General features: G+C 40.2%; 1 protein-coding gene across 5 annotated transcripts in view; it reads left to right on the top strand.

Annotated features, from left to right (window-relative positions):
• col4a4 (collagen, type IV, alpha 4) overlaps positions 1-12,926 on the top strand; it is a 192,101-nt gene that overhangs the window by 97,022 nt on the left and 82,153 nt on the right. For all 5 annotated transcript variants that reach the window (XM_029714261.1, XM_029714260.1, XM_029714262.1 and 2 more), the window contains 4 exons: positions 5,769-5,804; positions 6,072-6,113; positions 8,793-8,873; positions 9,253-9,297. In XM_029714261.1, coding sequence (XP_029570121.1) covers positions 5,769-5,804; positions 6,072-6,113; positions 8,793-8,873; positions 9,253-9,297 — 204 coding nt within the window. The remainder of the gene's footprint in view (positions 1-5,768; positions 5,805-6,071; positions 6,114-8,792; positions 8,874-9,252; positions 9,298-12,926) is intronic.

Below are 12,926 nucleotides of genomic sequence, written 5' to 3'. Positions count from 1 at the left end.
TGGTGTCTCAGCATTTGTGGATTATTTCTATTTCTAATGGATTACATTTAGAAAGTAACCTACCCAAATCTGGTTATGTACATTTTAAAATGTTACACATTAAGTGTGTGCCTTCAGGCCACTACTCTAATACCTCATATCTACAATACAAAATGCATGTGTACGTGTGTGTAGAGTGTGTGTGTTAGCATGTGTATGCGTGTGTCTGTATCTGTGTTTGTGTCTCTTCACAGTCCCTGTTGTTCCATAAGCTGTATTTTTATCTGTTTTTTAAATCTGGTTCTACTGCTTGCATCAGTTACCTGATGTAGAATAGAGTTCCATGTAGCCATGGCTCTATGTTGTACTGTGTGCCTCCCATAGTCGTTTCTGGACTTGGGGATTGTGAGGAGACCTCTGGTGGCATGTCTTGTAGGGTATGCATGGGTGTCCGAGCTGTGTGCTAGTAGTTTAAACAGACAGCTCGGTGCATTCAACATGTCAATACCTTTTACAAAAACAAGTAGTGATGAAGTCAATCTCTCCTGTACTTTGAACCATAAGAGATTGACATGCATGTTATTAATGTTAGTTCTCTGTGTACATTTAAGGGCCAGCCGTGCTGCTCTGTTCTGAGCCAATTATAATTTTTTTCCCTTTTTGTGGCAGGAGTGACAAAACTAGGGCCTCTAGGACCTGCCTTGTTGATAGTGTTGTTAAGAAGGTAGAGCAGATTTTTATTATGGACAGACTTCTCCCCATCTTAGCTACTGTTGCATCAACATGTTTTGACCATGTTTTGACCGAGTTACTCCAAGCAGGGTTACTCTAAGCAGTTTAGTCACCTCAACTTGCTGAATTTCCACATTATTCATTACAGGATTTAGTTTTGTATTTGTATTTATTAAGGATCCCCATTAGTTGCTGCCAAGGTAGCAGCTACTCTTCCTGGGGTCCAGCTACTTTAAGGCAGTTATATACTATTTAAAATATTACATGGCATTACATTTCATAACACTTTTCACAACACATTAAGTGTGTTCCCTCAGGCCATTACTCTACAGTCATGGCTAAAAGTTTTGAGAATGACACAAATATTAATTTTCACAGTCTGCTGCCTCAGTTTGTATGATGGCAATTTGCATATACTCCAGAATGTTATGAAGAGTGATCAGATGAATTGCAATTAATTGCAAAGTCCCTCTTTGCCATGCAAATGAACTGAATCCCCAAAAAATATTTCCACTGCATTTCAGCCCTGCCACAAAAGGACCAGCTGACATCATGTCAGTGATTCGCTTGTTAACACAGGTGTGAGTGTTGACGAGGACAAGGCTGGAGATCACTCTGTCATGCTGATTGAGTTCGAATAACAGACTGGAAGCTTCAAAAGGAGGGTGGTGCTTGAAATCATTGTTCTTCCTCTGTCAACCATGGTTACCTGCAAGGAAACACGTGCCGTCATCATTGCTTTGCACAAAAGGGGCCTCACAGGCAAGGATACTGCTGCCAGTAAGATTGCACCTAAACCAACCATTTATCGGATCATCAAGAACTTCAAGGAGAGCAGTGCAATTGTTGTGAAGAAGGCTTCAGGGCGCCCAAGAAAGTCCAGCAAGCGCCAGGACCATCTCCTATAGTTGATTCAGCTGTGGGATCGGGGCACCACCAGTACAGAGCTTGCTCAGGAATGGCAGCAGGCAGGTGTGAGTGCATCTGCACGCACAGTGAGGCGAAGACTTGGAGGATGGCCTGGTGTCAAGAAGGGCAGCAAAGAAGCCACTTCTCTCCAGGAAAAACATCAGGGACAGACTGATATTCTGCAAATGGTACAAGGATTGGACTGCTGAGGACTGGGGTAAAGTCATTTTCTCTGATGAATCCCATTTCCGATTGTTTGTGGCATCCTGAAAAAAGCTTGTCCGGAGAAGACAAGGTGTGCGCTTGCATCAGTCCTGTGTCATGCCAACAATAAAGAATCCTGAGACCATTCATGTGTGTGGTTGCTTCTCAGCCAAGGGAGTGGGCTCACTCACAATTCTTCCTAAGAACACAGCTATGAATAAAGAATGGTATCAACACATCCTCCGAGAGCAACTTCTCCCAACCATCCAGGAACAGTTTGGTGACGAATAATGCCTTTTCCAGCATGATGGAGCACCTTGCCATAAGGCAAAAGTGATAACTAAGTGGCTCGGAGAACAAAACATCAATATTTTGGGTCCATGGCCAGGAAACTCCCCAGACCTTAATCCCATTGAGAACTTGTGGTCAATCCTCAAGAGGCGGGTGGACAAACAAAAACCCACAAATTCTGACAAACTCCAAGCATTGATTATGCAAGAATGGGCTGCCATCAGTCAGGATGTGGCCCAGAAGTTAATTGACAGCATGCCAGGGCGGATTGCAGAGGTCTTGAAAAAGAAGGGTCAACACTGCAAATATTGACTCTTTGCATCAAATTCATGTAATTGTCAATAAAAGCCTTTGACACTTGTGAAATGCTTGTAATTATGCTTCAGTTTTCCATGGTAACATCTGACAAAAATATCTAAAGACACTGAAGCAGCAAACTTTGTGGAAGTTAATATTTGTGTCATTCTCAAAACTTTTGGCCTCGACTGTACTATCACATATCTACAATACACAATTCATGTGTACATCTGTGTAGGGTGCGTGTCTTGTCATGTGTATTTGTGTCTGTGCCTGTGTGTGTCTCTTCACAGTCCCCACTGTTTCATAAAGTGTATTTTAATTATATATTTCTTTATCTGATTCTACTGCTTGCATCAGTTACCTGATGTGGAATAGACTTCAATGTAGCCATGGCTCTATGTAGTACTGTGCTCCTCCCATAGTCTGTTCTTGACATGGAGATTGTGAAGAGACCTTGTGGGGTATGCATGGGTGTTTGAGCTGTGTGCTAGTAGTTTAAACAGACACCTCAGTGCATTCAGCATATCAACAGTTCTTACAGTTGAGGTTTAGGGTTTAGTGTATTATGTGTCCCAAATACAATGCTTTTAGTTTTTTAAATATTTAGGACTAACTTGTTTCTTGCCACCCATTCTGAAACTGACTGCAGCTCTTTGTTAAGTGTTGCAGTGATTTCACTCGCTGTAGTAGCTGATAATGTTGAGGCATCCGCATACATAGACACACTGGCTTTACTTAAAAAGCAAGTGGCTGGTCATTAGTAAAGATTGAAAAAAGTAAGAGGCCCAGATAGCTGCCCCGGGGAATGCCCGATTCCACCTGGATTATGTTGGAGAGGCTTCCATTGAAGAACACTCTCTGTGTTCTGTTAGAGTTGAGTTGAGTTCATTTTTGTTTTTACAGGGACAGTGCAAATTAATCAATGTTTCAGTAAAAGTGCCGGTTTTAGCCAGCCAGCTAATTTTCAACCGCAGTCCCTGGGCATGTTATTAAAAACAATTACAATAACAATACAGACAATCATTGAGCAGTTAGCACACGCAGAGCAACATAGGACAAGCAAGACATAGCATGCAGACACAGCAACATAGCACAAAAACCAACAAGACAAAATACATAAAAGCAACAGTGTTTCCACACCTCACAAGCTCCAGACAAAATGGAAAGCGGCAATACACAACTAGGGATTATGTTCACAAATCTGATTGGCCTTTAGCCATGTCTTCATGTTTTTTGTGAAAGTGTGATAGGTGGTGCAGTTATGTGTGTCTGATGGCAGTGTATTCCAAACATTGGAAGCTCTCACGGAGAAAGCAGATTGACTAAAGGTGCTTTTCCTTAAGGGAACTATACAGTCACCTCTCATGGCAGACCTTGTGGATCTGCTGCTATATGTTTGGGTTTTCTGTTTAACAAAAGTACTGAGTGGAGGGGGAGCCAGGCCATTTAGGATCTTGAATTTTTTATTTTTTTATTTTTTATTTCACCTTTATTTAACCAGGTAGGCAAGTTGAGAACACTTTCTCATTTACAATTGCGACCTGGCCAAGATAAAGCAAAGCAGTTTGACATACAACAACACAGAGTTACAGATGGAGTAAAACAAACATACAGTCAATAATACAGTCCAAAAATAAGTCTATATACAATGTGAGCAAATGAGGTGAGATAAGGGAGGTAAAGGCAAAAAAAGGCCATGGTGGCAAAGTACATTTTTGTAGTTTTTGTAGTTCGTTCCAGTCATTGGCAGCGGAGAACTGGAAGGAGAGACGGCCAAAGGAAGAATTGGCTTTGGGGGTGACCAGAGAGTTATACCTGCTGAATACAAGACATGCGTCGGTATATTGCACAAGATTATTCCAACTCAGGGAGCTCATGCTTTCTGAGGATGTAACAGTGATGATGGCTATCTATCAAGCACTTGGAGAGCCTGTTTGTAGACAGACTGAATGGGTTTTAATGTTGTACAGCAAGCTTGGGCCCAACTTGTCAAGCAGTATGTTAAGTGGGGGAGTATCATAGATTTGAAGTACAGTTTTGCTACCTCTGTTGTCAAACAATTTCATATAAATCGGAAATTAGCTAGGTTGAATTTGGTTATTTGAATTACCTTTTCACCTGAGAGGTTGGAATCAAGTATGATGCCAATGTACTTAAAATCAGATACCACCTGGAGCTTCTCCCTTGACACATACACATCTGGCTCAGTAGCATCAGTTTCCCTCTTTGGGAAGAACATGCATACAATTTTTTTTCACATTGAGACAGGTAACTTTTTATCTACAATATAGCAGGGGGTGTAAAGCCATATCACATGTTTTTCCAGCAGCAGACTATGATTGATAATGTCAAATGCCGCACTGAAGTCTAGCAAAACAGCTCCCACAATCTTTTTATCATCAAGTTCTCTCAGCCAATCATCAGTCATTTGTGTAAGTGCTGTGCATGTTGAATGCCCTTCCCTATACATGTGCTGGAAATCTGTTGTCAATTTCTTTGCTGTAAAATAGCATTTTATCTGGTCAAAAACATTTTTTTTCCTAAAGTTTCCTAAATGTTGGTACAGGCTGATTGGCCGGTTATTTGAACCAGTAAATGGGGCTTTACTCTTATTGGGTAGCGAAATTACTTTTGCTTTCCTCCAGGCCTGAGGAAACACAGTTTCTTGTAGGCTTAGATTGAAAATATTGAAAATAGGAGTGGCAATATCGTCTGACTATGACGCTTAAGGCTGCGTTCACACAGGCAGCCCAATTCAGATAATATTTCAATTATTTGCATATCTTATACCAATATGATATTTTCCATAACGTGTAAACAGCAAAAAAACGAATGGAATCTGATATTTTCACTCCTGCATAGGTGGATCTGAATCCTGGTACAAACCCCATCCTCCATATCCAACTTCTGTCTGGATGCTCAGATAAAAAAAATGTGCTCTGAAGTTTTTTGCACATGACCCTCTGTTATAATAACAACCACCCCAAAATGTTAAGGAACAGTGACCGGAAATGTGCTACTACTGAATGTGCAAATCTGATATGGGTCACATGTAAAACGGAGTGTGGACAGTTAGAAAAAAACATTGGATATTGAAGGAAAATCAGACTTGGGTTCTGAGAGTGGCTGTGTAAACACTGTCTATGTAGTGCACTATATAAGTAATAGGGTGCCATTTGGGACTCACACATTGTGTTTTCTCACTCGAATGTATGTGCTCAATGTATACTGTATTTGTGGTACATACCTTAGCCTGCAGTTTGTTTCTTTGTGTATTGTGTCATCCAAACAATCACCTTGAATTTGTTTAAAACCATGTGTATTCATAAGGATGTCTGTGTGTTTTTCTGCAGGGTTTAACTGGTTCACCTGGCCTGAGAGGTCCGCCTGTAAGTTCCTACCTGCACGATTACACTTTCACACATTTTGCTGTACAGACTATGAAAAGGGATAATCTAATATTATTTCATGCCACAATTGCATATTCAGTAACCTCCCTTGTGTTTATAGCATTCTAAATCATATGAAACACTAGTACACGGCCCTCTCCATAGGCTAGCTAGAGTTTTATTTATCTGTCACACTCACTCTCTCTCTTTCTTTCATTAATTCTCTCTCTCCCTTTACCTCTCCCTCTCTCCCTGTCATTTTACCAGGGAGAGAAAGGAAGATCATTGCCAGGACAGAAAGGAGATGAAGTGAGTAACCCACAAGTGTGTCCATAACACCCCTGCAGGTCAAGTATGGACATCAGCTCTTGTGCTTCCAATCCATAAGGGCGAGGATAGTAGTGATCTTAATACTTATCGCCCCATTTCAAGGCTTCCTTGTCTAGCTAAGATTCTTCAATCCTTAGAAAATGTACAACTTTTGCAAATGTATTTTGAATGTAAATAAATCAGGGTTTAGGCCTGGGCATAGCTATTACTGCAACCACTTTAGTTATTAATGATCTTTTCAATGCTTTAGACACTAAAATGAAATCTTACATTTACATTTTAGCAGACGCTCTTATCCAGAGCGACTTACAGTAGTGAATGCATACATTTCATACATTTTCGAACCCACAACCCTGGCGTTGCAAGCACCATGCTCTACCAACTGAGCCACACGGGACTTGTGCTGCTTTGTGCTTGTGCTGTTTTGTTTGTAGACCTGTCAAAAGTGTTTGATACTGTTGCTCATGCTATTTAATTGAATAAGTTGTCCTCAATAGACCTGAGCTCTGACGCCTGTTAATGGTTTAATGATTATCTTAGTGACAGAACTCAGGCCATTGTGATTGATGGGTTTAAGTCTACATTTCATGTACATAAAATTGTACCACAGGGGTCCATTTTGGGACCTGTTCTCTTCACTATTTATATAAACACATTGGTCAATCTGTAAAACATTGTACACTTCATCTATATGCAGATTATACTATTATGAATGCTATTGGCCGACTGTTGATCTGGCTGTGTCAAAACTACAGTCAGATTTTATAGCTGTGCAAGAATCCCTTGTTGATTTAAAACTTGTGCTTAATACATGCAAAACAAAATACATGTTTTTAGGGAAAGGGAAAGGGGGATACCTAGTCAGTTGTACAACTGAATGCCTTCAACTGAAATGTGTCTTCCACATTTAACCCAACCCCTTTATAATCTCTGTCTATATATATATAGAGAGAGAGAGATTATAAAGGGGTTGGGTTAAATGTGGAAAACTGGTGCGATATATATATATATATATATATATATATATATATATATATATATATAGCACCAGTCAGAAGTTTGGACACACCTACTCATTCCAGGGCTTTTCTTTATTTTTACTATTTTCTACATTATAGAATAATAGTGAAGACATCAAAACTATGAAATAACACATATGGAATCCGTCTTGAAGGAGTTCCCACATATGCTGAGCACTTGTTGGCTGCTTTTCCTTCACTCTGCAGTCCAACTCATCCCAAACCATCTCAATTGGATTGAGGTCAGGTGATTGTGGAGGCCAGGTCATATGATGCAGCACTCCATCACAATTCTTCTTGGTCAAATAGCCCTTACAAAGCCTGGAGGTGTGTTTTGGGCCATTGTCCTGTTGAAAAACAAATGATAGTCCCACTAAGCGCAAACCAGATGGGATGGCATATCGCTGCAGGATGCTGTGGTAGCCATGCTGGTTAATTGTGCCTTGAATTCTAAATAAATCACAGACAATGTCACCAGCAAAGCACCCCCACACCATCACACCTCCTCCTCCATGCTTCACAGTGAGAACCACACATGCCACGATAATCCGTTCACCTACTCTGCGTCTCACAAAGACACGGCGTTTGGACCCAAAAATGTCATCAGACCAAAGGACAGATTTCCACCTGTCTTAATGTCCATTGCTTGTGTTTCATGGCCCAAGCAAGTCTCTTCTTCTTATTGGTGTCCTTTATTAGTGTTTTCTTTGCAGCAATTTTACCATGAAGGCCTGATTCACGCAGTCTCCTCTGAACAGTTGATGTTGAGATGTGTCTGTTACTTTATTTGGACTGCAATCAGAGGTGCAGTTAACTCTAATGAACTTATGGGTAACTCTGGGTCTTCTTTTCCTGTTGCGGTCCTCATGAAAGACAGTTTAATCATAGCGCTTGATGGTTTTTGCGACTGCACTTGAAGAAACTTTCTAAGTTCTTGACATTTTCATGATTTTCATGATTGAAGGTGTCATTTAGTTTCTCTTTGCTTATTTGAGCTGTTCTTGCCATTATATGGACTTAGTCTTTTACCAAATACCAACCCTACTTTGTCACAACACAACTGATTGGCTCGAACGCATTAAGAAGGAAAGAAATTCCACAAATTAACTTTTAACAAGGCACACCTGTTAATTGAAATGCATTCCAGGTGATTACCTCATGAAGCTGGTTGAGAGAATGCCAAGCGTGTGTAAAGCTGTCATCAAGGAAAAGGGTAGCTACTTTGAAGAATCTCAAATTTACAATATATTTTGATTTGTTTATCACCTCTTTGGTTATTACATTTACATTTAAGTCATTTAGCAGACGCTCTTATCCAGAGCGACTTACAAATTGGTGCATTCACCTTATGATATCCAGTGGAACAACCACTTTACAGTAGTGCATCTAAATCTTTTGGGGGGGGTTAGAAGGATTACTTTATCCTATCCCAGGTATTCCTTAAAGATTACATGATTCCATATGTTTTATTACATCGTTTTGATGTCTTCACTATTATTCTACTATGTAGAAAATAGTACAAATAATGAAAAACCATTGAATGAGTAGGTGTATCCAATCTTTTGACTGGTACAGTATATATAGATACAGTTTGTGTTTAAAGAATGTGCTGACAACCTCACCTGTGTATGTGTCATAGGGAGACCAGGGTACCCAAGGACCCCCAGGACCCTTTGAGTTTGTGGACCCCCCAGAAGACTTCTACATCAAAGGAAGCCAGGTGATCAGGATGTCTTCTATTGCATGATTATCATTGGTTGTCTAGAGGTTAGATTGGTCGGACCAGCAGCTTGAAAGTTGCTGGTTCAAGCCCTGGGGCGTGCGTCACAAAACTGGTGATGGAACTCAAATGGCAGTTTGGTCTCTGATCCCAGGTACCATCTCCTGCCTTTTGTGCCCTTGACGAAAGGCACTTAACCCCCCTCCAAAATAGCTCCATCCAGGGGGGCTGCACCGTGGCTGACCCAGTGCCTCTCGATGTTTGTATGGGGTTGTTGGGAAAGGCAGAATACCAACTTATTTTCAAAAAAATATACATCAAAGTATCTATTCTATATATTCTTTCCTGATTCTTATTGATTGCCTGAGTTTTATTGCAGGGGAGGAGAGGTGTGAAGGGAGAGTGTGGACCAAGGGGAAGTGATGTGAGTACACAGAGCCAGCTGAATGTTGTTAATCATCATTACTTTGTGTATTCGTACGTACGTGCTTATGAGTATAGGTGCATGTGTGGATTCACTGGGGCTGCTCTTCTTTCCACAAAAGTGTGACTAGTCTACACTCTTAGAAAAATGGGTTCCAAAACAATTCTTTGCAGAGGGATGGTTTGACCAAGAACCATTTTCATCTGAAGAACTCTTTGAAGATGAGGGTTCTTTGTAAGACAAAGGGTTCTGTCTATAAACCTTTTCATCCTAAGAACCGTTTTTGGAAGAAAAGGTTCTTTGATGATTCTTTGGAAGGCGGGAATGATTCTTTGGAAAGCTTTTTTATTGTAATTTTTTTATTTATTTTAAAAAGTGCCTTGAGCATTTGTGTTTACCGCAGTGTTTAAACGTTAGCAGTGGCTCCCAAACTGATTATGCAAAAATCTAATTTAAATGAACTCAGTCCAGCTTTCAATTTACTCTTGAAAGTTGTAATGGTAGAATGCATAAGGTGTCATTTTGAAATTGGGTAGTGCATCATCAGTTTTCTCTCTTGTCATGTCAGTCATTGCATACCTTAGAGAGCTATTTATAACTTGTCAGAAATGTCCAGATCAACTAAATAATTTCAGCTAATGTTTTTTTTGCCCATATATTTTGTTGTAGTGTTTGAGTCACTCAAATATAGCATGAATACACATTAGACATGGCAAAATGTATGGGATTGCAAGAAAATAAAGTTTAAACTAGCAACATTTTATCTCCACCAACAAGAGGGGTGTGAACAGTTTGTGTCATGAACAATGCTTGTGCCCATAGAAACAGACATGGCTTGCACACAAAGGGGAGGCATGGAATGTTCCCCAGTGCTGGAAGGGGGGCATGAGTGGAAGTGTTTGGGAACCCCTGCTCTAGAGTTTAAAAAGATAGGTGTGAGAATGTTTCAACTGTACCTAGAGTATATGAGAATATTTGTACCCAGCAAATTGTCCAGTGTTACCAGTGTAGATATTTCAGTGTAACAAAAAGCTAAATTAACACTCAGTGGTGTAAAAATAACCCCAGTGCTGGTGTACCAGAGGTGAGTGTGATTGTGTTATTTTTCTCTGTGTAGAGTAAAACACTCAAGACCACACTCATTATTATCATATTTCCCATCATGCTCTATAGCAGGAATATCTTTTTTATTGTTTGTTTCAATATCTGTGTTTTTAGCATGTACATTGACTGATTGATCTGATGCTACACAAAGATAAATAACATACATTTTTCTAGTTGTTAGAGAATCTGTAAGTAGCTACTGAGATAATTGTTCCAGTTTGCATGGTTTAGGTAGTCTCAAAATTCAAGTTGTTGGATATCCTTCCTCTGGCCGGAATCCAATCAGATTTACACATCACTTTGCGTGCCAGCATAAATTGACTTGAAGGCCTGATATGACCTGTAAACCAGGTGTTCCCTAAAAGCACTCTGCTATGGTATAACTAGGCCGTCAAAGAAAGGCCTTATGATATATGTAATGTTTTGTCATAAAGAGTTTAATTTTAAAGAGTTTAATTTTAGAGGGTTCTAGGAAGAAACCTTCAAAGATAAGAGGGTTCTTACTAGAACTGTTCATAGAGGGTTCTAGGTAGAACCATTTACAGGTGGTTCTATGAATAACTCTAAAGTACATAGGGTTATAGGTAGAACCCTCTGCAAAGGGTTCTACCTAGCACCAAAAAGGGTTCCCCTATGGAGACAAACCAAAGAACCATATATGGCAGAGCCGCCGTAAAACGTGTGGCGAGACAGCATTTGATAGTCACTCCACTATCAAAGCAGCAGCATCGACCGAGTCAGTAACTTCACCACATTTTTGCATTCCAGTTCAACATTTACCTTCTCTGCCGCAGTCTACCACTGAAAACCATTGAAGACTATACGCAGAAAAGTTGTGGTCTTTTGTTTGAGCAATATGATTGGCCGTTCATTCATACTATGCTCCCACGAGTAACAACTTCTCGAGCACTCAAGCAGTAAAGAAGTTGATAGCTACTTTCACACAGAACACGCGAGCTGTCCTGAGCAAAAAGAAGCGCCCATCAATCCCCACTGGGCACACACTGGTTGAATCAACGTTGTTTCCACGTCGTTGCAATGAAATTACATTGAACCAACGTGGAATAGATGTTGAATTGACGTCTGTACCCAGTGAGTCTACTCGCTGAGCTTATTTATTTTAGTGAATTACGAAAGTAAACATTCAATAGTGAACATACAGTGGTTCTTCCTTTAAAAGTTATGCAGCGGCCGTTTGTGGTAGATGGTTGCATTCTGTCATTGCACCACACTATCAGAAGGGTGAGTTAGAACGCTGATCTAGCAGGAGTCTAAACTGTGGCAATTAATGGAGGTGTTTTCAGTCTGAGAGTCTCTCCTCTGGCACTAGAGTCCTGCGTCAGGCAACAACAACAAAAACTGTCTGTGTTCCTGGAGTTAAGAAAGAGCTTGGGTAAATACAATGGGGGAATTTCACTGACATTTTACATTTTAGTCATTTAGCAGACACTCTTATCCAGAGCGACTTACAGTAGTGAATGCATACATTTCATAAAAAAAAAACGTTTTCCCATACTGGTTCCCTGTGGGAATCAAACCCACAACCCTGGCGTTGCAAACACCATGCTTTACCAACTGAGCCACACTTGACATGTGGACTGATGATTTTTGAAAAATAGGCACCGTGGGCTTTTGGTTTCTCCCCCTCTTAAAACAGAAATAAAAATTCTAAATAACAAACTGGCTTTCTTTACAAATTAGTAAAAATGTCTCACCCAATATTCAAGAATGGCCTTTTTCCCTTTATTCAGATTACAATCACTCACTTTCGGTTATTTGAAACGAAATCATCTCCAAAATATCGTTATTTTTTTAAACAAGCCATAGAAAGTTGGTTGCAATTTCAGTAAAAAAAAAAAGTAAGGAACTTGTATGTCGGACCTGCATTAACCTGTTATGACTAGGGGGCAGTATTTTCACGGCCGGATAAAAAACGTACCCGATTTAATCTGATTATTACTCCTGCCCAGAAACTAGAATATGCATATAATTATTAGCTTTGGATAGAAAACACTCCAAAGTTTCTAAAACTGTTTGAATGGTGTCTGTGAGTATAACAGAACTCATTTGGCAGGCCAAAACCTGAGAAGATTCCAAACAGGAAGTACCCTGTCTGACCATTTCTTGGCCTTCTTGATTATCTCTATCCAATACAGGGGATCTCTGCTGTTACGTGACACTTCCTACGGCTCCCATGGGCTCTCAGAAGGCGGCAAAAAGCTGAATCGTGGCTTTGCAGGCTCTGGCTGAAAAACATTAGCGCGTTTGGATAGTGGCCGGTCACAGTACTATGAGACGAGTCTCTCTTTGAACGAAAACCACCACTCCCGGTCGGAATATTATCGCTTTTTTACGATAAAATTGGCATAAAAATTGATTTTAAACAGCGGTTGACATGCTTCGAAGTACGGTAATGGAATATTTAGAATTTTTTTGTCACGAAATGCGTCGTGCTCGTCACCCTTCTTTACCATTTGGATAGTGTCTTGAACACACGAACAAAACGCCGCTGTTTGGATAATACT

Source organism: Salmo trutta, chromosome 26 (assembly GCF_901001165.1).
Source record: "Salmo trutta chromosome 26, fSalTru1.1, whole genome shotgun sequence".
In the NCBI taxonomy this organism is placed as follows: domain Eukaryota; kingdom Metazoa; phylum Chordata; class Actinopteri; order Salmoniformes; family Salmonidae; genus Salmo; species Salmo trutta.
Note: the sequence above shows the minus strand (reverse complement) of the source record. Positions and strands in the feature narration are given on the sequence as shown.